At 36.2% G+C, this 23,157-nt stretch overlaps 1 protein-coding gene across 3 annotated transcripts in view; it reads right to left on the reverse strand.

Moving 5' to 3' along the window:
- Nucleotides 1-23,157, reverse strand: part of XPO1 (exportin 1) — a 45,494-nt gene that overhangs the window by 1,792 nt on the left and 20,545 nt on the right. For all 3 annotated transcript variants that reach the window (XM_019633755.1, XM_019633823.1, XM_019633895.1), the window contains 20 exons: nucleotides 15,030-15,091; nucleotides 14,773-14,817; nucleotides 13,491-13,672; nucleotides 12,241-12,289; nucleotides 12,044-12,163; nucleotides 10,716-10,844; nucleotides 9,591-9,749; nucleotides 8,381-8,578; nucleotides 7,279-7,417; nucleotides 6,890-7,071; nucleotides 6,648-6,804; nucleotides 6,391-6,554; nucleotides 5,968-6,102; nucleotides 5,432-5,615; nucleotides 4,994-5,100; nucleotides 2,468-2,662; nucleotides 1,344-1,512; nucleotides 555-689; nucleotides 311-470; nucleotides 135-231 (listed from right to left, as the gene is read on the reverse strand). In XM_019633755.1, the coding sequence (XP_019489300.1) occupies nucleotides 135-231; nucleotides 311-470; nucleotides 555-689; nucleotides 1,344-1,512; nucleotides 2,468-2,662; nucleotides 4,994-5,100; nucleotides 5,432-5,615; nucleotides 5,968-6,102; nucleotides 6,391-6,554; nucleotides 6,648-6,804; nucleotides 6,890-7,071; nucleotides 7,279-7,417; nucleotides 8,381-8,578; nucleotides 9,591-9,749; nucleotides 10,716-10,844; nucleotides 12,044-12,163; nucleotides 12,241-12,289; nucleotides 13,491-13,672; nucleotides 14,773-14,817; nucleotides 15,030-15,091 (2,768 nt within the window). The remainder of the gene's footprint in view (nucleotides 1-134; nucleotides 232-310; nucleotides 471-554; nucleotides 690-1,343; nucleotides 1,513-2,467; nucleotides 2,663-4,993; nucleotides 5,101-5,431; nucleotides 5,616-5,967; nucleotides 6,103-6,390; nucleotides 6,555-6,647; nucleotides 6,805-6,889; nucleotides 7,072-7,278; nucleotides 7,418-8,380; nucleotides 8,579-9,590; nucleotides 9,750-10,715; nucleotides 10,845-12,043; nucleotides 12,164-12,240; nucleotides 12,290-13,490; nucleotides 13,673-14,772; nucleotides 14,818-15,029; nucleotides 15,092-23,157) is intronic.

The raw sequence follows: 23,157 nt of genomic DNA on the forward strand, positions 1-23,157 counted from the left end.
CCCTGAATATCTTGTGACCAAATTCTTCAGGTCATTGATAGGATAATCCATCAACTACTTATAGATTTTTTGATACTCTGCAATATTTAAATCATATTTAGTCTTAATGTTTCAACTGCAAATAAAATACATACCTTTATTTGTACTAGGAAATCCCTAAGGTGTTCCTTGAAAGCAGGAATATCCTGATTTAAGCTGAAAAGCCCTGTCACAAAGAGCTTTACTTGAGCACTGCAAATCAAAACATAATAATTAGTTACCTTTTTTTAAATTGAAAAATTTAAGTTTATTAAAAAGTATATATATTTACTCTTGTAGATGAGGGAATGCAGACTTAAGAAGATTAGCCACATATTCCTGAATAAACATTTGATTGTTAACTGGATTCCCAGGATTTAACGGTGTACTTATTTTTCCTTCTTCAACCAAATTAAACATATATGCAAGTATTGATGCATGCATTGTCAAACCTGTTGATAAAAAGAACATTATTAACTCTTAAGATGTATTAACAATAGAACACTTAACATTTTTTAATGGGTTTAAATTCTTACCAGCAGTATGTGAGGTGTCTGTCACAACAGAAAAGATATGCTGAAGAATATCACAAAAATAAGTTTGATAAAAACTCTGAGCTGCAGCTTCTTCTTGTGCAACATTTTGTAATAGTGTAAAAAGTATCTGTAAGCCTAAAACATACAAACACCAAAAAATTACAGACTGGTAACATTCATGATAGTATTTCAGCTATTCAACTCAAAAGCCCATTCTCCCTCTTTTTTACTAATGATTAGATTACTTGCCTAAATTATCTTGATTCAGAAATAGTGTTCAACTAGAATCAATGCCTGCTTACTTACAGACTATAATCTAAATAACCATTACCACCTTTCCACAGTATCTGAACGATTGGTTGATTCTGCATATCCACTCCAAAACCAGCACAACTAAGTAGATCTTTCTATTACATGAACGAATTATTATTAAAAAACACAACAAATAAAAAATCCTCCCGCTAGAGATGTAGTTTTATCTTCAGCGGACCCTTAGTCTCACAGAAGAAAAGCATACGGGGAAAAGGAAACACTTGTGAAAATACAGGTAAGTGATGTTCTATGTTGAATTTTAGGCCCATTTCCCCCATAACTCAATCCTACCTATGGACTATGACTGAAACAGATAATTAAACTGCTTTTAGGACTTAGACTTACTGAGCTCTATATATGCAAACGATGTACTCAAACAAGTAACACCACCTCTCTACACTATACATCTATTAGTGTCTGTACAGTTTGTGGATTGGTAGGCAAATGAATAAAAGAATATCATTTCTATGCATTTACCTGTATCAGCAACATTCCTCATGGTATGTTTGAAAGCCCAAATAATGGAATCCAAAACAAGTTTAAACTGTGCAGGTGGAATAGCCAGGAATGCTGGGAAACAATGAGAATTGACAGCCTGAAGTAGTAAGAAAAAGTTTGTTCTGTGTTCAGGATATTCTTCAAAGTCCTGAAAAAGAAAAAACAAAATAGTGGGAAGGAAATAAAGTTTAAATACCTTAATTATATGTTAAATGGGAGTAGAAAAGCAAGCCCTAATTCAGTATAAATGTTTGGAGTTATTAGTGGAACCCATAAGATGTATGGGCCCCCTGAAAGGGAAACCCAAAGACAATAGAATTCACCTCTCATGAAAGATGAAATTACCATTTATTAAATAAATGAATTACCAAAATTAGGGAACACAAGGTCACTTTATTATGAAGAAACTCATCAAAACGCACATAAAGAACACATTTTCTAACTCTGAGACTATTACTTTCACTATTTTAGTGACTGAGATCATAACACATATTAGAAAAATTGTTAGTTGCCGTATAAATTTGTATACTTACATACATTTCTGTTTATTGTATTTCCCATTTATCATAAGCATATACTATACTTTTATAACAAAGTTTAAATGTGCCTTTTTATTTAAACAAATACAACTGATTTTTATTAGTTTCAGGTGTACAAAATAATGTAACATTTTTACACCCTTCACAAAATGATAATTCCCCTCTTCCAATCTACTATACCTCTGATATCATATATAGCTGTTAAAATTCCATTGACTCTATATTCCTTATGCTGTACTCCACATCTTGTGACTATACTTTAATTCTAGTTGACATTCAATATTATTCAGCTTTGGCTTCAGGTGTACAGCACAGTGGTCAGACTACAACTGATTTCTTAATGCCTAAAATGCAGCAAGTTGCTATTTGAATGTTACAATCTATTAAACTTACATTTGTAATAAATGAAAAAAAAACAAGGATTGTAGTTCCCTGATCTAGAAGTTCATTTAACACCAAAACCTAAAGATTAAGCCACACTTGTAGATATCATTTATGCTTTCAAGAGAAATAAGAATATCCTACAGAATTTCCCATTTTATAACTGAGATGTAAATCACATACCTTATTTATCATATTCAATGTGCATTCAAAAACAGCATCAAATATTTGAGGTATTTCAGCTGTTATATGTCCTCCCAACTTGTTGACAATAATAGCCATAGTACTAAGCACTTCTGGTTCTCTAGCAGCTGGGACATTTCTCTGATAATCAATGAGAACTGCATCCAACAGAGGAGGGACAAAATTTTCAGCTACCTGTTAAAAATAAAAAATATTTATAAGTTTTAATATAGGCATTTGGTCACTATTATCAAAAGCTAAGGTTGATCATCTACTAAAAACTGGAAAACCCTGTGCTTTGGCTAGGTTTTTTTGTAAACTAAAACACTTTACCAAAAGAAACCAAGAAATCACAATGGGAAAAAACCATATACAGAAATACCTTAGTTTGCAAGCACAATTCATTCTGGAAACAAAGTACTCATATTGAAAGACATCGCTTGTTTACCCAGTTAAAATGTATTAGAAATGTTTGCTCGTCTTGCAGAACACTTGCAAACCAAGTTACTCGCAATCCAAGGTTCTACTATATGTGGTTTGATCCCTGAAATAACAAAATTGGATAAACAGGCAAAAAGGATGATGATGCTCCGCTGAGAAGGGCCATGAACATAGTGTAGAGTTCAAATCTATGATTACTAGAGAAATGAAGGCCCAAAACCAAGTGCCTGTCTCCAAGTTACTGTGGAAAGACCAGGATTCTAGGGATGATTCCAGGGATACTGTCTACATGGGATGAATAACCTAAAAGGAACGTCTTCTGAACCAAGGCTGTATCAGTTTCTTCAGTGGATAATATCTATGAAAAACAAGATACTCATATTTAACCAAAAGTAGACTTTAATAGAAATAATAACCTGTCACTCTCATAAAAGGAATTGGAACTACACCAGAAAAACTGTGTGGGTTTCTGCAATTCTCAAGAAACAGTCATATTAGGGTGCAATGTCTATGTTTTAATAGGTTCTCTATTAAGATGTATACAATAAATACAACCAGTGTTTTTGTTTAACTGAAGACTACTAGTGTTAGTAGTGTCCTACTACACAAAACAGGACTAATAAGAGTAAAAGGATGAGCACAAAATTATTTTTCTAATTACCTATTTGATGTCTCAAACTAGAACTGGTTCTCATTTCTACTCTAACGCTGACTGAAATAACTTTCCCAACACAATGGATCTGAAGTGTTTTTGCGTATCTTGGAATTCACTGCCCCAAACCCTCAACATAAATCTTAGTTGTAAAATATGACATCATTTGTTATTGTCTCCTGAAATTTGCCCAAGCTACTGTAAATTATGAATTTCACGATTCATTCTACTTTTTACTTTCCAACTTAAAATAGTTCTGATCTCTTAGTAATTTATGTTCAAAACCTGTCAATATTTAAATCTGATCCTTGAGAATTCCACAATAGTTTTCTGAAATATTTATCAATAGGAACAATAATGAATTGAAATTTCAAAATTATGCAAGTAGTCCATTTGTCAATCACACAGTAGTGTTAACAGGGCAGGACTTTTTGTAGCGTTCCAAGGACCACGAGAATGAAAAGGTGTGACAATGACTAAAAATAATTAACATTTTTCCAAGTTGAGGAATACGGAGTTGGTTTAGTTTCTGAAAATCATTTTCCTTTCTGGAAATGATTTAGCAAGACTAAAAAGAATAAGAGTAAAAGCGACTTTCAAACTTTCAACTGGGAAAGCACTTTACTTTCACTGAAGAGGCAAACTAATGACAGCTTTATATATTGCTCTGAAATTCATGAGGAACACAAACATTTCATGTGAACTATCCATGGAAAAATAAAAATGACCTATCTTTTCAATTATCTTGATATGTATCACCACCAACCCCAACAACAATTTCTTTGGAAGATGGTTTATAACTATTTTAAAGGACTCAAGGACTCCAAGAAATAGAATTCTATGAAATAATCCCAAATGTAGACATCTACATTACCTTTAAATTAGCCAAATGCAAAAAGAGATAAAGCATATTTCAGAGAATGCAGCATCAACTTAAAAAAACAAAAAGCAGGGCTGGCCAAGTGGCGCGTTGGTTAAGAGCTGGCTTGGGACACCAGCTCTGAGCAGGAGGGCCTTGGTTCGGATCCCACATGAGGGCCAGTGACACTGCCCTCTACAGCCAAGATAGTGAACAACAGCTCGACCTGGAGCTGGGTTGCCATGTGTCGCTGGCGACGGCATAGGCTGTAGAGGGGATGCAGTGGGCTGCCAAAAGCTACTCTGTGTGACTGGCTGGCAGCCAGCGTGAGCGGCTGGTAGCCGGTGTGAGCTGCCAACAGCCACCATAAGCGCCATCCAGAGGCTGGCGACCGATATGCCTCACCCAGGGAAGAGCGCAATGATAATACCAACATGGGCTAGTGACGCAACATCCTCCACAATTGGACTGAAGAACAAAAGGACAGCAACTTGTCTGTTCCCCTCCCCCAATTCCCCAATAAAATCTTAAAAACAACAAAAAAAAAAACAAAAAGCACACCTCGTTCACTTACCATCTGTGGATCATTGGACCGGCTCACCCAACCAGATATTAACTTCAAAGTTTCCCTTTTTACTGTTCGCATACTTCTAATCAATGGCTGTTTTGTAACCATCTCACCTAAAAGATAAGTGGAATCCAACTTAAAAACTAAAATTCTACATTAGTAAATTACGCGTGCTTCAGATACTGTTAGTTTCCATTTACAATTATAAAAGTCAAAATTATAAAAGACAAAAATACCTAAAGATCAACTTACAGGGAAAATAAACTAAGATTTATTTTATAGGGAAAAAGGCATGCAACTGGTTAAAAAAACATGGTCTAGGGTTACCTGGAACATGAGAGGGGGACTAATTTAAATCTGTGAGAAATACTGAATGCTTACACTAAGGCAGTGAATGTATAACTGATGTTATACAACATTCCATAAGAATTCAAAATCACTTACCATTAGCTTGGATAGCTGCAGAAATATTTTCACTGAGGCACTTGTATACATTAAGCATATCTAAATAAATTCTCCCAAGTTGAATTACAAAGGGGTGTCCAACAGCTTTGCAGGCTCTCACATTTGTTTTCAATATGCTACCTAACTGCTTGACTGTTTCTGGATCTTTAAGTATATCCACATTCTATGAAGGGGGAAGAAAAAAAAAAAAAAAAGCATTTATGACTTGAAAATTATCCTTGTCATAATTATCAAAGCAAAAACTACATACCTTATTCCAAATTTAGTCATATTTATAATCCCAAATGGTAAAACAAACAAGTCTTTATTACCTACACCTACAAATAAGAATACAGTGAAATATTCCCAATTTATCATCAAAACAGAATAAAAATATACTTTTTAATTTAACGTGCAAAAGCACAGATAAAAGCACTTTTGGATCAAGCACACATGTCAAAGGTACCAAATTCACTGCTTTTGTAAATAACAGTCTAAATTTCACTAGAACATTTACAAAAAGTAATGCAACTTACTTTGGTTGCTTGCTGGATTATGCTATCCCAAACTTGATTAGGGAGTAGCATATATTTTTCTATCAAATGTTCTTGTACTGTTTGGTCTGTCTGTGCACCAATCATGTACCCCACAGCTTCATAAAATGTATGGACCTATGTTAAAAGGCAGACATTTTACTTTTATGCATCATAGTAAGGAAAATGGCATATACACAGTTCACATATGTACTGAAATGAATTTTGTTAAACTGTCAAAAGTAATTTATATTAGATAGGAAAACAGCCTAAAAAACTTCTGGTTAAATTTCTGCCTCACTATGAAAATGTTACCAGAGATACTTGAACTGAAACCAATAGTAGAATTCTTGCTATCCCTCATTAATGAATTCTGATTAAAACAGCAGTTACTTTCTAAGAAAAATATGCTAAGTGCTCCCGTACCTGTTGAGGCTGAAGGTCACAAATTATAGTGTTAATGTTGTTCAAAATCTCATCAATAAATGGCATTACTTCTCCAACCTGAACCTGAACAAAATGCCTGCGGCATTTTTGAGCTATTTTAATGAAAGTATCACAAGCCATGTCCTGGACTCCATCGTGGGTCTCTAACAAAACAAAAACATTTATCAAAAGTTTCAAGAAAAATTCTATTTTTGTTCAACAAAAATAAGTAAATAAAATATATTAAGAGGATTTACCATGCATGAATTCAAACAGCTTGTTAACTACAGTCTTCAAAAATTTCCAGTGAGCTCTTAAAAATCTTGGATATTGACCTACTATGTACATGATATTTGATGCAATGATAGCTTTATTATCTTTGCCTCTTTTCTGTTCACATAATCCTAACAGATCCTGTAAAATAAGACAAATTTCAGTAATTTATAATAAAACATACTTATATAATAGTTCCACCAGTTCATACATATTACTTGCATACCTTTATAACAGTAACAAGAAATCGTTTTTCATCCTCTTCATGCATTGCTCCACTAATGGAGCCTATTGCCCAACACAATGTATTTAAATTTTTCCATGACCACTCTGTACCATTCACTTGATTGTGAAGCTTTTCAGTCATTATTCTTTCTGTATCTACATAATCCAGATGAGTAAGATAAACTGCAAAGGAAGAAAAAAATTTCCAGATGTTTCAAATGCAAAACTAAATGAGCAAAACCACTTTCAACAAGGAAAAAGCAGCACATTATAATAAAGATGGCTATTAACAGATTAAAAAACTAAGCATACCACCATTTCCTAAAATAGTTCCACCCCAGAACAGAATTACAAAGATAAAAATTAAATTAATAGTATTTATGAACTTACCTAATGTTTCTCTCATATTCTTATACAAATTTATGGAATCTGTATCCTTCATGAATTCTCTTACAACTTCTCCCTGATCATTTTCTACAACCAATACTTCCTCTGGTTTAGCCATACGACTAACCATCAATAAACGGACCTTTTCAACAATAAGCCAGAAAAATCTGTTAGATCTCTAAAATCAGCCACATCAAATGTAGCAATAAAAAATTAAGAAATACGCACTTAACACCAATACAACAAAATTATTCCCACAATAATGTAAACAAAAAAATGTTATTCTCGGGCTGGCCGAGTGGCGCGATGGTTAAGAGCTGGCTTGGTACACCAGAGGACCCCGGTTCGGATCCCACATATGAGGGCCAGTGACACTGCCCTCTACAGCTAAGAAGCTGAACAGCTCAAACTGCAGCTGGGCTGCCATGAGTCGCTGGCGACGGCGTAGGCTGCAACCCCTGTGGCACTGGATTGCCATGGGCTACCGTATGTAGCCAGCAGCCAGCATTGAGTGGTCAGCAGCCGCAGTGAGCGGCCGTCCAGAAGCCAGCGACTGATCTGCCTCGCCCGGGAAGAGAGCAATGATGGTGCCAACTTGGGCCAGTGAAGCAACGTCTTCCACAACTAGACTGAAGAACAAAACAACAGCAACTTGTCTGTTCCCCTTCCCCCAATTCCCCAGCACTGTTCCCATCCCCCCAATTCCCCAATAAAAATCTTAAAAAAAAATTAAAAAATAAAATGTTATTCTACAACAGTGGTTTCTCAAACTTCACTATGAATAAAAATAACTGTTAAGTTTCCAGTGTCTCCTTCATAGAGACTGATTCAGTAATTAGGGGGTGGTCTCAATTTGCATTTCTAATAAGTTCACAGGTGGTATTGGTGCTGCTTGTAAAATGACTACACTTTTGAAAACCACAGCTCTTACACTAATCCCTTTCCTGTTCTAGTTTTCAACACACATGAAGCAGTTGTTGGAGTCTTTTGGTAGCTCATTTATTTGGATGGATAAACCAAAAATAAAAGCCAGTACTTGCATTTAGTCCTCAAAAATCACAGGAAGCAACAGTAAGAGCCCTGAGCCCTCAATCACCCACTTTACCTTGGATAACACAGGCAAATACAACTGTCTCCGAGGAGGAACATCAAAATGTTGACTTCCGGATAGTAACGGAGAAGCAGATGTAGAGAATGGGCTCTCTCTATAAAGTTCTGCTGCCAAATGATTCCAGTATTCGAGACAAATCTTAAAGATTTCCGTTTCCTCCACTTCTGATACCAACAACATATAATGAAGGGCCTACAAAGAAGACCAAAACTATTAAAATCCTTAGACTTATTAACCAAACTGCTTTCCACTCGTTACGTTAATTAGAAATAAAAATTCATGTTTTAAGGGCCAGCCGAGTGGCTCAGTTGGTTAAGAGCTCGCTCAAGAGTGCGAGCTTTGAGCAACAGTGGTTCGAGTCCCAGCCTAAGCTGAGCTGCCAACAGGGGGGCAGGATGGCTCAGCCAAAAAAAAAAAAAAAGAAAAAAAGAAAAATTCATGTTTTATTTTGCACAACTCAGGTTGCATTATTCATGCAATACTGTAAAAATTCTCTTGGGAGCAGATTCTGCATTCTTCTAACATGTCCTAAAACACTTCAAAACCTTACATTAATAGTTGGTTGGCACCAATAGCAAAAAGGTGGAAACAATCCAAATACCCATCAACTGATGAATGGACATACAAAATGGGATATGTTCAGCCATAAAAAAAGATCAAGTACTAGTATACTCTATAACATGGATGAACCTTGCAAATGGTAAGTGAAAGAAGCCAATTACAAAATAGCAGATATCATGACTCCATTTATAGGAAAAGTTCAAAATAGCTAATTCCAGAGACAGCAAATTAGTGGCTGCTGGGGGAAAGAATGAGGGAGTGTGTTTTAATGGATACATAATCTTTGTGGGTAATGAAAATGTTTTAAAACAGATGATGGCTGACAATACTGAATTGTATACTTTAAAATGGATAGTTTTATGTGAGGTGGATTATACCCCAAGGCTTTTCATCCTAGAAATGACACGTCTGAATATCCTTTAAGAATTTAATTTTGATTACAAATTATTGATCTGGCATTACGTAGAACACAAAATCAGTAAACTCTGATTAACTGGATTTCAGAACTGACAACATATATTTATAATGCAGACAAATAATAGGTAAGAAGATATGTTAAAAGGTACATACATTTTTAAAACAAAGGCACACGTTTTGAGTTATTATGAAGAATTTCAGAAGCTAAAGGCTCCACCAAGCCTACCTCCATGAGTGTTTCCCTGAGATTTAGTCTTTTTTCTATAAGTTGCCCATGTTCCTTAAGAAATGTGCAGAGAAACAAACTGAGATTTTGAATAAAGTTCTGTTCATCATCTTTTCCATTTGAGTATGCAAGTCGAATATTGGTATTTAAAGGAAGCATCTGCAAGTTTAAATATAGACTGTTAGTCTGCACTTTAAAACCAACAACAAAAGACTACATTTAAGCCATAAGATTCCATCACCCGTTTACTAATATTAAAACGAATAGTTAAACAGTTTATTCTTCACAAGAACTCCTTGGTCTGTTATACCTGTTTTTGTACCTTTTTGTCCTAGCTTTTGATATAGTATTATGATTAACCTTTTAGATAACTTCATATATAACTAATCAAACAGAACTGGGCAATCCTTCATTTCAGAGACATAAGGTCACAGAAGCAGAGCTGATATTAAACCCCAGACTTCCAATCTTCTAAATTCTGTAGAAATAATACTTTATTTCAAGGAGTTTTAAAAATGTTAATAAAGGGCCGGCCAAGTGGCGCGATGGTTAAGAACTGGCTTGGGACGCCAGAGGGCCCCGGTTCAGATCCCACATATGAGGGCCAGTGACACTGCCCTCCACAGCTAAGATGCTGAACAACAGTTCAACCTGGAGCTGGGCTGCTATGAGTCACCGGCGATGGCGTAGGCTGCAGCCCCTGTGGCAGTGGGCTGCCATGGACTACCGTATGTAGCCAGCAGCCAGCGTGAGCGGCCAGCAGCCGCAGTGAGCGGCCGTCCAGAAGCCGGCGACTAATCTGCCTCACACGGGAAGAGCGCAATGATGGTGCCAACTTGGGCCAGTGAAGCAACGTCTTCCACAACTAGACTGAAGAACAAAACGACAGCAACTTGTCTGTTCCCCTTCCCCCAATTCCCCAGCGCTGTTCCCATCCCCCAATTCCCCAATAAAAATCTTAAAAAAAAAAAAAGTTAATAAAAATTTCTAGTTTACTCTTAATTTTATATAATAAATATGCAATCACATTATAGCTGATCTATTATGGAAAGCAGTGCTGAAATGGTTCAACTCCAACCCAACTTTTTCTAAGGCAGTAAAATTCAGTTAAGTGTACTGTATTACCTGTTTTAGCTGCATCATTGTCAGTGTAAATAGCGTTACAAACTGTTCCTCATATTGGCTTACACTCACACCAGCAATCTCAGTGAGGCACTTCAGAGAGACATTTCGAAACATTGGAACATTCAGAAACTATTTTCAGAAAAAAAAGCATAAAATTAAATAGACTGAAACACCTTACATAACAATTAAAAAGTAAAGGATTTAACATCAGAAGCAGAGAAAAAAAATAAATAAATAGGTGATACATTTTGTTTTGCAAATATATTTTGAGGAAATGTTATTATCCACCCAATATACAGTAAATGTTTTAGGAGCAAACTGTGCTTTTTTTTTAAGTGCCTTCAAACATCTAAAATACAAAGTTGCTTAGTAACTTACCCAGGACCTATTATGTGACTTTTAAGGACATCATGTTTTCTGTGTGGTCCAAGAAAGGCTCAAAGTTTATAAATGCTTGCAATTTTAAGAGATGGGCAATACACCTAAGATTAACAAAGGTGTGAGAAAGCTAGAAGTTTCATATTCTATTATTGAGAAGTTATGAAAATGGCATACTATTTATTTGTGGATGATAATCTGGTAAGCATCAAAATCTTTAGAAATGGATGTTAACTATTAACCTGATACTTATACGTATAAAAATTTATACAGAATTATTTGGACAAGCACATTAATGTCTTATGTATAAAAATGTTACCTGTAGTAGACAATAGCAATTTTATATGAATTGTCTATCAATAAAAGGATGGCGCCAACATTGTAAATTCATATATCAGAATACAGTATTACCTATCAAGCCCTCAACTACAAAACCACAAATGTCAAGTATAATTGTCTGCTTTTATAAAGTCATGACTAAGCACATATCTTTATTCATAGTATCAGCCAAGAAAACATGTGGAAAGATAATACAACTAACTGTTAACTGGTTATCTGTGGATGAACAATTATAAGACTTTTATAGGTATTGCATGTCACTAACTTTTAAATTATCAAAAAAAAAACAGTTTCCATTTTGCACATTCTTTAACTTACCTCATTATGACATATATATTGAACTAAAATCAAATCAAATCCATTAACAGTTGTTTGTTCACATGGAATTGGTGAAATTACATGGTACAAGTGGATCCAAAGATTTTGACACTATTTCAAAGAATTACTAGCTGAAACTATGGTAAAGTTCTTCTGAGAAGGTTCTTCATCTTAGAAACAAGGCTGGTAATGGCTATGAATGCAGAATGGTTTTTCTATATGAAAGAGCATTATAAATTAAAAGACTATATGCAACTATTCAATGATAAATAACTGAAATGTATTCACTATACCTTATAAATTAATGTGCTGATTAACTTGGTCTCAAAAATATATCCCAGTGGAATCCAGTTAAGAAATCTGAGCAATGTTTCCAAAGTTGCATGTACAAGTGGAGCATTTTGGGAATTTTCCTACAATAAAAAAATACCTATAAATAATTATCTTCCTATAATTGTTAGTTAAAAAAAATAAAATTAAAAGCACTTACCATCACAAACTGACACAGCTGAAAGATTTGTGAGAATTCATTGCACATGCTAAAAAAAAAAAAAAAGACGATCAGTTTAGAAGACAAGTAGAAATAAACACTATTTACATACTAACAACAAATAGTAAACATTTCAGCAATCTGGTCCTTAAAGACTTGAGTTAACCACTTCATCAAAAGCTACAAAGTTATTAAAATTATGTGCAATATGACTCTTATAACTCACCTATAGAGACCATTTACAGAGCACATAACTTCGTTTCTTGGTCATCATTACTCTACTTTAATAATGTAAATCAATTTAGTCTTTTTAATCAAGATAGTTGAATAAAAACTCTCCAAAATAAGAAGTTTTAAATATATCCCAAACCCTAAAATGTGCTTATACACCAAATCAGAGGAAAAACTGTAAATTCTGAAGCTAGTTTGACTACATAAAGGTATATAGGGAATATACTGCTATGCCCTAATAATAAAAAAAAAATCCAAATTTTTATTACTAAGTGGAAAAAAAAAATCTGGCATGTTAACAGCAGGGCAAATGACAAGATGCAGGACCAGTAAGAATTCAGTTGACATTTGGACACATCTCATTTTCCTTGGAACCTGTAATTAAGTACTCACCATATAAAACAGAACCCAAAGAGGTTTTTGGGAACTCATAACCTATATTATTCCTTTCACATGTGATGTATGATTTTATTTTGCTGTGACAACAGAAGTATAAAATCTGATCTTTAACACCACATATACTTTTCAAACCTCCAGATTTAGAATATTAGACCCACTGTAGGACTACTTAAATTTGTAGTCAAGGGCTGGCCGAGTGGCTCAGTTGATTAAGAGCGTGAGCTCTGAGCAACAGGATCACTGGTTCGATTCCACCCACACTGGCCAGTGAGCTATGCCCGAGCTGAGCTGCCACTGAGATGGTGACAGCATGTGCTCTTAGCGGCAAGGTTGCCGGTTTGACTCCCACATGGGATGGTGGACTTACGCTCCCCCCACCCTCGCAACTAAGATTGAAAGCGGTGATTGGACTTGGAGCTGATGGGTCCTGGAAAAACACAATGTTCCCCTTTCCCAATACCCCAACAAAAAAATTCTTAAAAAAAAAAAAAAAAAAGTCAAAAACAAAAGTAATTTAACATATTAATGATCACAGTACTTTAAAAATTTACAGTCTATCTCCAAATTCCTTGAATTATTTGAGAAATTACTTAAAACTCCAAAACAATATAATTACTTGCCTGTCTTTTAAATGCTTAGCTTTCACTTGGGTTATCTGTCCACTAGAGAAATCAAATACTTCTTCACTCAAGAGTTTGAGAATCACCATATTATTCTGACAGAGACTTTCACTGGTCCTACTTGCTCCAACAATGTCACTGATAAAAGTCGGCCAGTGTTTTGGCCATTCTTGTTTCAGTATCTAAAACAAGACAGGAAATTTCACTTGTCAATGGCAAATAAAACAAACTTCAAAGAAATTGTATCATACTAAAAGCAGGAACAAGTATTAACCACTTTCCATTTTCTTCCATTTAAATCAGGAAATTTGTAACGCTCTATAGACCACACTGGGTAGAAAGTATAATACAAAGTCCTCTGCATCAAATGCCCCATGACTCTTCTCAATTATCCAGTTGGTCTAATCTGGCACGAATGTATATACATTATCAATATCTGCCACATAGATATGTGCAAATTATCCTAATGATCTATAATAACTCGAACAAGTAAAAAGCTAATAATCAGGAAAAGACATTTCCTTTGGCTAGAATCTGGCCCTTAAAATATAGTAGGGTTTGGGCATATAAATTTAGAAGAAAGGAAGCATTACAATTGGGGATGAAATCATCTTTGACCAAAGCCTAATGGGCTGTATTAGATTTTTAAGTCTGCACTGTGTACTTTGTACATTAGGGAGTTCCCAGCATGATATTCTGTATCAGCACTTGTTAGTAAGATGTAATTTCTTTGTACTCCTTCCTCTCCCATTTCAGATAGGTTACCAACAAAGTCTTCAGTATAAAAGCCAGTATAACCAAGTGAAAACGCAAATGTTTTGGAACACCAAGTGTCCAAAACTTATTCTCTCAGGAAAATTTTTTGACAAATAAAAAATAGGTAAATATAAAATTTCTAAAGTTAAAATACATAAACTTTGAAAAATCAACTAAGTAGAGAGATCAATTAAAGGAACGCTAACTACAAAGGCAAAGATTTATGAATTAAGATGGACACAGATAACATGGAAAGGAAACCTGCACAGTACCCAGCAAATTAGAAAATTTTAAACAAGTCCAGTCCATACTGGAGCCATAAAAGTGATGAGGAGTTTATAGTATTTGATGTTTCCTACCACAGAAAATTTAACAATTTCAAATGCTACATAGTAGCTTAACTATCACTACTTCTGGAAGATGTTACTCTAGTTATCCCATAAAGTAGATTCAAATATTTTGTTCAAGTCATCAGCCTAACTGAAAATATTTAATTATTCTGAGGACAACAGTGAATCAAGCTTACCTGAACAAGAATCATATTCAATTTCCCAATATACACCTTCTCCTTCTATAAAAAGAAAAAAGTTTAGATTAAATGGGGGCCTAAAATAGGTCTAAGAATATAAGCATAGGCTATCCCCAAGAGAAAAATGATGGCAGATCTATTAAACATGATAATGGATATGTGTTTGTAGCTCTGTGACAGAAGCAGGTGAAAGTTGAAGATTAAATATTTAAATGATTTTACATTTTCACAACAATCTCCAAAAAAGTTCTTACCTCTACACAAGTTGGGTCCGATGATGTCTTGATAATGAGGCCAACGACATACTTTTTTATTCCTATGGAAAAAAACATTTCAACACTTTTATAGCATGCTAATAAATCTTCAGTATCAAAAATTGGGGGAGGAAGAGGGCAAAGCACAGTCAGATAATGTGCCCCAATTTCATCACCAATGTTGGCATTTTTGGAAAATACCATTTTAATGTACTACTCCATTAAACTAATAGGTTTTTTTGTTATAGATTTAACAATTACAAATTATTTTATTTACTTTTTTTAGCTGAGCCATCCTGCCACCTGTTGGCAGCTCAGCTCAGGCCGTGAATCGAACCGGCGACCCTGTTGCTCAGAGCTCGCACTAACAATTACAAATTATTATGTTCTAAGATTTTTTAAAGAAAAGATTTTATTGAGGAATTGGGGGGAGGGGAACAGCATTGGAGAATCGGGGAAGGGGAACAGACAGGTAGACAAATTGCTGTTTTGTTCTTCAGTCTAGTTGTGGAGGACGTCGCTTCACTGGCCCATGTTGGTATGATCATTATGCTCTTCCCGGGTGAGGCAATCAGTCACCGGGCTCCAAGCCCAGCTCCATGTCGAGCTGCTTTTCATCATCTTAGCTGTAGAGGGCGAGCGTCACTGGCCCTCAATGTGGGATGCGAACCATCTTAGCTGTAGAGGGCGAGCGTCACTGGCCCTCAATGTGGGATCCGAACCGCAGCCCTGCTGCTCAGAGCTGGTGCTCCCAAGTGAGCTCTTAACCAGCTGAGCCACTCGGCCGGCCCCTATTTTTTAACGCTATACCGGTCAAGTACACCAAATTTGTGATTTTTAAATAAAAAACACTACAAGGGACTAATGTATTGTTCATTTAAATAAACACATACATCAACTTATTTATTTTTGTGGGTTAAAACTGCAAAAACCCTGAAGATGTAACTTAGTAGGCATTACAAAGAAATTTATATAAAATATTTAAGTCAAGGTCAGATATTATCCTTCTTTAATTTAACTATAACATTAAACTAATCCTGGAAATATAATTTTAACTTGTTCCCCACTATAATGTAGGATAGCATTTAAGGAGAAAGTTTTTGTTTGTAATATTTTTAACTTAAGGACCCCTTAATAGTACAACCTATTCTTTAAACAGTTAAGACTTCATGCCTTTGATTTTAATTCGCATCATTTAGAATTTACAGAGTATCTACTGTATGTCACCTTAACCATCTGTTGGGCGCAACTGATCTCACAGATTCATTGCACACAAGCTTTCAATTATCTAAAAGTTAAGTATCATGACTTGTCGCTTCCATATCTTCCCCCTCTACCGTAACCTATCACCAGTCATGTTTGTGACTTAGTACAGTAAAGATGTATTTCATATTTGAAAATTTGTGTGCAATGAATCTGTGAGATCAGTTGTGCCCGACGGAGGGTTAAAGTAATGTGGAACACCTATGTTAACACACCCAAAGGGTCTGAAGAAGGATCCCTAATTGAACAAAATATTATTTTCCATTACATAAAATAAAAACACCCTCACATCTGTTTAAGACTTTGCCACCAAAAGATTTATGAAGATTTTCAATTTCCAGAGCTATCTGAGCTTTGAAAATACAGATAATAGTTTGTGAAACTGTGTGCCCCATGCCTCGTCTAACAAATCGGAACACTGAACTCTAATTTTCATCAAGAAGGGATTTGCAGACAAATTTATCTATTAAGAATTAGCAGGAAATACAGCCAACTTGAAGGCAACAAAATGTTTATTTGGTTGTAAAAGTACCTTAATACAGTAATCTTCATAAGCTAAAGTATTAAATTCACTTCTACCTATGCTTCCCCTTCATTGGTACTTGAAAATAATTTTTTATAATTATAGTGAAACTGGCCATTTCCTTTAATGTCCCGAATAAAAACATTTAAAAAAGCACTAATTATGAAAATAACTTTCCTAATTGTGGAAATAATTTATTAGTACAATAAAGCCAAATATGATGAACTATCAATGAAAAATATGTTAAGTACTATAAATAGTCATTATATAAAAAATGTTTAAAAACAATGACTGCCATTTTAAAATTTAACTAACTGTTACATACAGCACATACAATCTAATAAAAACTAGGTCATTTACATTTTTAAAAGTCAGTTCTACATTCAGCAAAGACACAATACTAACTGCTGTGTACAAGACCCACCAATGAACGCTAAAACAAATGGGCAAACCTTCAGAAGGAATGGGATACCCGCATAGTCTCAAATTATCTCCTTGAGATTACTTACCACTTTTCAAAGTGAAAAATAGCTAATTTTGTAAATAGAAAACCAGCAGGCACCACCATAACTAAATGATAAAGGTTAACAAGTGAACAATTAAACATATTGACATTATGTATTCGCTGGTTGGTAGACTGAGGACAAAACATCACCTGTGTGTATTCTTGCTAAAAAATGTGGAGACTCAAATTTAATCATGAAAAAGTAACAGACAAACCTAAAATGGACATACATGATACAAAATAACTGACCAGAACTCATCCAGTGTCAAAGTATATCAAGCAGGAATTAAGAATTGCCACAGATTAAGTGACTAAAGAGATGCACTAAATGAGTTGCAGAACAGAAAAAGGACATTAGAGAGAAAGCTTGTGAAATTTGAATTAAAGTCCACAGTTCAATCAATAGTACTGAACCAGTGTTAATCTGTTAATCTTGTTTTGGTCATTTTATCATGGTTGAAAAATTTATTAGTATTAGGATAAACTAAAAGGTGTGAGTGCATTCTGTACTTTTTTGGGGCATTTGTATAATCTAAAATTATTTCAAAATATTAATAGGCTTTGTAAAGACACAAAATAAAATCAGGTCTAGTTTTAATAAGGTGATTTTAAATAATGGAACAATTAGGGGAATCAAATTTATTTTAAAACGAGAGCTAAATTATACCATTTCGGGTAACCCACAACAACCTCATGTGTTCTTAATATCCATTAGATCTAATGGAAACATAATTCTGGTATCACTGACCTTTCTGTTCTTTACACATAAGTTATTATCATTAAGGGCCTAAAAAATAAAGGACAATTCTAAAATAAATACAAAGAACCCCTCTAAATCTCTTAATGCAGGCAACACAAGTTTTAAAACAAAAATAAAAGTATAGCCTATTCTGATTAAATGACTAACAGTCCCATGTAGTAAGAGATTTAGTAGTTTTCTTCTAAATTTGTCATAAGGAATAGACAATATCCAAAATTACTATTGCTGCCTCTCTTTGGAATATGTATGATTTGGAGGCTTTCCTCAGTCTCAAGGAATACAAAACAGGATCAAACAGATCCTTCAACTTTCCTGTTAACAACTGAATCATTAATTATCTTTACCCTCTTTTCAGAGGCTTCTAAAATTCACTGTAGATGGATCTCCTACTGCTAGGTACCAGAGCTTATCTGATCAAAAATATCATAACTCCTTCCCCAAATTCCTTCCTGTGGTTTACCCAAAACTTAAAAACACCAGCACAATTAAGAACAGCTTTACAATTGTGAACTATATCTTGAAGAGAAAAAATGAAATTGTGAACTATATCTTAAAAAGAAAAAATAAAATATCATGCATATTAAGGTTGAAAAGCCAAATGTTTACAAGCAGCAGCAAAGACTCGGCTTCTGAAATTTAAAAGAAATCATCTAAGATTTGACAGAAAATGACATATTCCCAGTGTCTCTTATTCTTTGCGCCAAAGAAATCAGTGTCCATCAGTTGCATACGTGACATTTATGTAAAACAAATTTTTTAAGGTACCTCTTTAATAACTCCATAGTTAGTAAAACCAATATTAATCTAAAATTATCTGCTTCCAATTATGTGTATGTAAAGTGTAAAGTGAAAGTGTGAAGAATCTGGGATATTCATTCCAACAGCTTTCTAAGCTCTTCTTTAGGAAACAGGATAATCTGATATGTTTATTAAAAATAATCAAGAACATTTCATTGACGAGTTCTATTAGTTTTGTCTTTGACCAGTGCAATTATGTTTTTATATGGTTACTATGTCGTCAAGTTTTTCAAAGGATTCATACAATGATTTAGCATATGTATATCCATAGGCCCCCATCTTATTCTCAATATGAACAAAAAATTCATTCCCAAAGTTTTGAAACTAAGCCCTCAAACTACTTACTGAAAAGTGTTACTTTTTAAAAAAAGAACAGCCTTGTATAATTTCTTCAAAACGAGATAAACTAGTATAAAAATGCCTAAATAGTCAGAAGGCAGCCTATAACATGTAAATTTTTCCAAATCCAAGAGTTTATGCATGCATGTTTTACAATCCAACCCTATTTTCTCAATGTCAAGAAAATGTCGTTAACAGTCTCACTTTTAAAAACAGAGCAATGTCAAATAGTCAATATAAACTTAAAAGTGGACAGCAATCAACTTGAGGTAGCTAAAAGGGTGAGATTTAAATAAATCCTATCCTGATCTAGAAGTTACATATCATGTTGCAAGTTATTTACACAGTAATATTAATAATCTTACCTCCAGGAACATCTTTCAAATATTGGATATTTAATGATAAGGTAAAAGACATGCATTACTGAACCCAATTTTCATAAAGAAAATTCATGAAAACCCTTTAAAATGAGAACTTACTAAGACTAACCACAACATACTAATGGTGACATATTCCCAAGGAAGCAAAAGTCCTATTTTTAAAATTTAAACCATAATGGGGCCAGCCGAGTGGCACGTTGGTTAAGAGCTGGCTTGGGATGCCAGAGGGCCCTGGTTCGGATCCCACATTTGAGGGCCAGTGACACTGCCCTCCACAGCTAAGATGCTGAACAACAGCCCAACCTGGAGCTGGGCTGCCTTGAGTCGCCGGCGATGGCGTAGGCTGCAGCCATTGCTGCAGTGAGTTGCCATGGGCTACCGTGTGTAGCCAGCAGCCAGCGTGAGTGGCCATCCAGAAGCTGGCGACTGATCTGCCTCGCCCAGGAAGAGCGCAATGATGGTGCCAACTTGGGCCAGTGAAGCAATGTCCTTCACAACTAGACTGAAGAACAAAAGGACAGCAACTTGTCTGTTCCCCTTCTCCCAATTCCCCAGCGCTGTTCCCATCCCCCGATCCCCCCACCAAAAAATTTAAACCATAATGGTTGTACATCATCATTGTACCTAGTAATAGATGGCCATGCAGTAAGTTTTCAATCACATACAATCACTACCTATTAAAAGAAAACTGCACTCCTAGTCCAGATGAGGGAATATGTAAAAGCTGTGCTTGCCTCTTCTCACAACCACATCAAAATTACAGCTAAACTACAGAATAACCATCACTGAGAATTGCCTTAAGTCTAGGTGAACAGAAGTCCTATAACTAAGGATATACAGAAGAAGCCATGTCGAGACTGGTAGGTGGAGCCGAGACACAAAAAAGGGCTGGTCCCACACCTGTTAACAATCTCAGCTGTGGAGGGTTATCCTCTTCCTGTGCCCTTCTGAAGAGTGAGGGGTCCCAATGCTGGAGAGAGAAGTCTCCATAACTTCTGGCTGTGAATACCAGCAGAGATTGTGGCTGAGTGAGACAGAGGGCTGCTGGAGTCCCAGGCGATCCTCTTAAAGGGCCCAAGAAGACTTACTGACTCACTCACTCCCTGAGCTTTAGTGCTGGGGCAGCACCTCCAAAGGCACCAGGGGCATATAGGGGAGAAACTGAGTTACCTGGCTTCAGGGTGAGGGCTGGAACGGCAACTTTCTTCCAGACAGAAGTGCTGGAAGACGCCATTTTTCTTCTGTTGAGCCCTTCTCATTCCCAGTGTGCATAGGCAGGCGGCTACCCTACGAGTCTCCATCAACATGGATAACACAGATCTCCAGCCTGGCCCTGGTGATTCCCCGAGACCCCACCCACCTTCCTTCCAGTGGCTTTTCCATACAAATGACTTCTCTTGGCTCATGCTGTAGACATTCCTAAAATCTCTAAGGTTCACAAACTCAAACAAGCAGCATCTGAGCCTCAGTTCAGAGCTTATCCTCTCACAGGCACCTACAAGCCCAGAATGGGTATAACAAATCTGTGGAACACTTTGTAGCTCATGCCAGATGGCCTCAGGCAGGGCACAGGCTGTGGCTGAACTCCAAGAGGGCATACCCAAAGGGGAAGACTGGGCAGGCACCAGAGCCCTGTCTAAAGCAAATCCTGCTCTGTGGGGTCAGCCCCTGCACAACAGCTCCTTCACTCAGTCACAGCCAGCCCTCATAACCAACCAGTCTGAAGGTCAATGCCTCCCAATGACATGCAAACACCAACCAAGCCTCAACTACTTCAGGTGGGCACATATAACTCACACAAGGGACACACCTGGAGTACCTGGCTCAGTTAACCAGGAACATTGTGCCACTGTGCCTTACAGGACACCTACTACATAAGGCCACTGTACTTATACCAGGAGACATAGCAGCTCTACCTAATACATAGAAAACACAGAGGCAGCCAAAATGGGGAGACAAAGAAATGTCCCAAATGAATGAACAGAGCAAAGCTCCAGAAAAAGAGCTAAACAAAATGGAGACAAGCAATCTAACAGACACAAAGTTCAAAACACTAGGTATAAGGATGCTCAATAATCTGAGAGAACTTCAACAAAAAGCTAGGAAACATAAAAATGGAATTAGAAAACATAAAGAAGAACCAGTACAAATAAAGAAGACAATAACTGAAATAACAAACACTACATTACAGGGAATCAATAGATTAAGCAGAGGACCAAATCAGTGATTTGGAAGATAATGTAACAGAAAACACCCACCCAATCAGAACAGCAAATAGAAAAAAGAATCCAAATAAAAGCAAGTATAGTTTAAGAAGCCTCTGGAATAACAACAAGCGAACCAACATTCACATCACTGGGGTACCAGAAGGAGAAGCAAGGAATTAAAAACCTATCTCAAGAAATAACTACAGAAAACTTCCTAACCTGACAAAGGAAATAGACATACAAGCCCAGGAAGTGCAGAGTCCCAAACAAGATGAACCCAAAGAGGCCCACACCAAGATACATAATTAAAATGCCAAAGTTTGTTAAAGACAGACTGTTAAAAACAGCAAGAGAAAAGCAGTTAGTTACCTACCAGGGATCTCCCATAAGACTATCAGCTGATTTCTCAACAGAAACACTGCAAGCCAGAAAGGTCTGGCACAAAATACTCGAAGTACGAAAAGCAAGGACCTACAACCAAGATAACTCTACCCAGCAAAGCTATCATCTAGAAAGGAAGGATAGACAAAGAGCTTCCCAGACAAGAACTAAAGGAGTTCATCACCACCAAACCAGTACTACAAAAAATGTTAAAGTAACTTCTTTAAGAAAAAAGATAAAAAATATGAGTAGGGTTGGCTGAGTAGCTCAGTTGGTTAACAGCGCAAGCTCTGAGCAACAGGGTCACCAGTTCGATTCCCACATGACCCAGTGAGCTGCGCCCAAGCTGAGCTGCCAACAGGTGGTAGGGTGGTTCAGGTGAGAGCACTTGCTCCTAACAAGGTTGCCGGTTTGACTCCCGCATGGGATGGTGGGCTGCACCCCCTGCAACTAAAATTGAACACGGCACCTTGAGCTGAGCTGCCCTGAGCTGCCAATGGGTGGCTGGACGGCGACTGGACTTGGAGCTGAGCTAGCTATACCCTCCCACAACTAAGACTGAAGGACAACAATTTGGCTGTTCCTCTTCCCCAATAAAATCTTAAAAAAAAAAAAAGGTCAGTAACTACATATCTATCAACAATTACTTTAAATGTAAGTGGATTAAATGCTCCAATCAAAAGATGGGGTGGTGACTAAATGGATAAGAAAACAAGATATAAATGCTGCCTACAAGAGACTCACTCCAGATTGAAAGACACATACAGACTGAAAGGGATGGAAAAGATATTTCATGAAAATGGAAAACAACAAAAAAGCTGGAGTAGCAATACTTACACCAGACAAATAGACTTTAAAAACAAAGGCTATAAGGAGACAAAGAACCCAGTAACCCCACCTCTAGGTATTTACCCAAAGAAATCCAAAACACTACTTCAAAGGGACATGTCCATCCATATGCTCATTGCATCA

Source organism: Hipposideros armiger, unplaced genomic scaffold, assembly GCF_001890085.2.
Source record: "Hipposideros armiger isolate ML-2016 unplaced genomic scaffold, ASM189008v1 scaffold_2, whole genome shotgun sequence".
Lineage (NCBI taxonomy): Eukaryota > Metazoa > Chordata > Mammalia > Chiroptera > Hipposideridae > Hipposideros > Hipposideros armiger.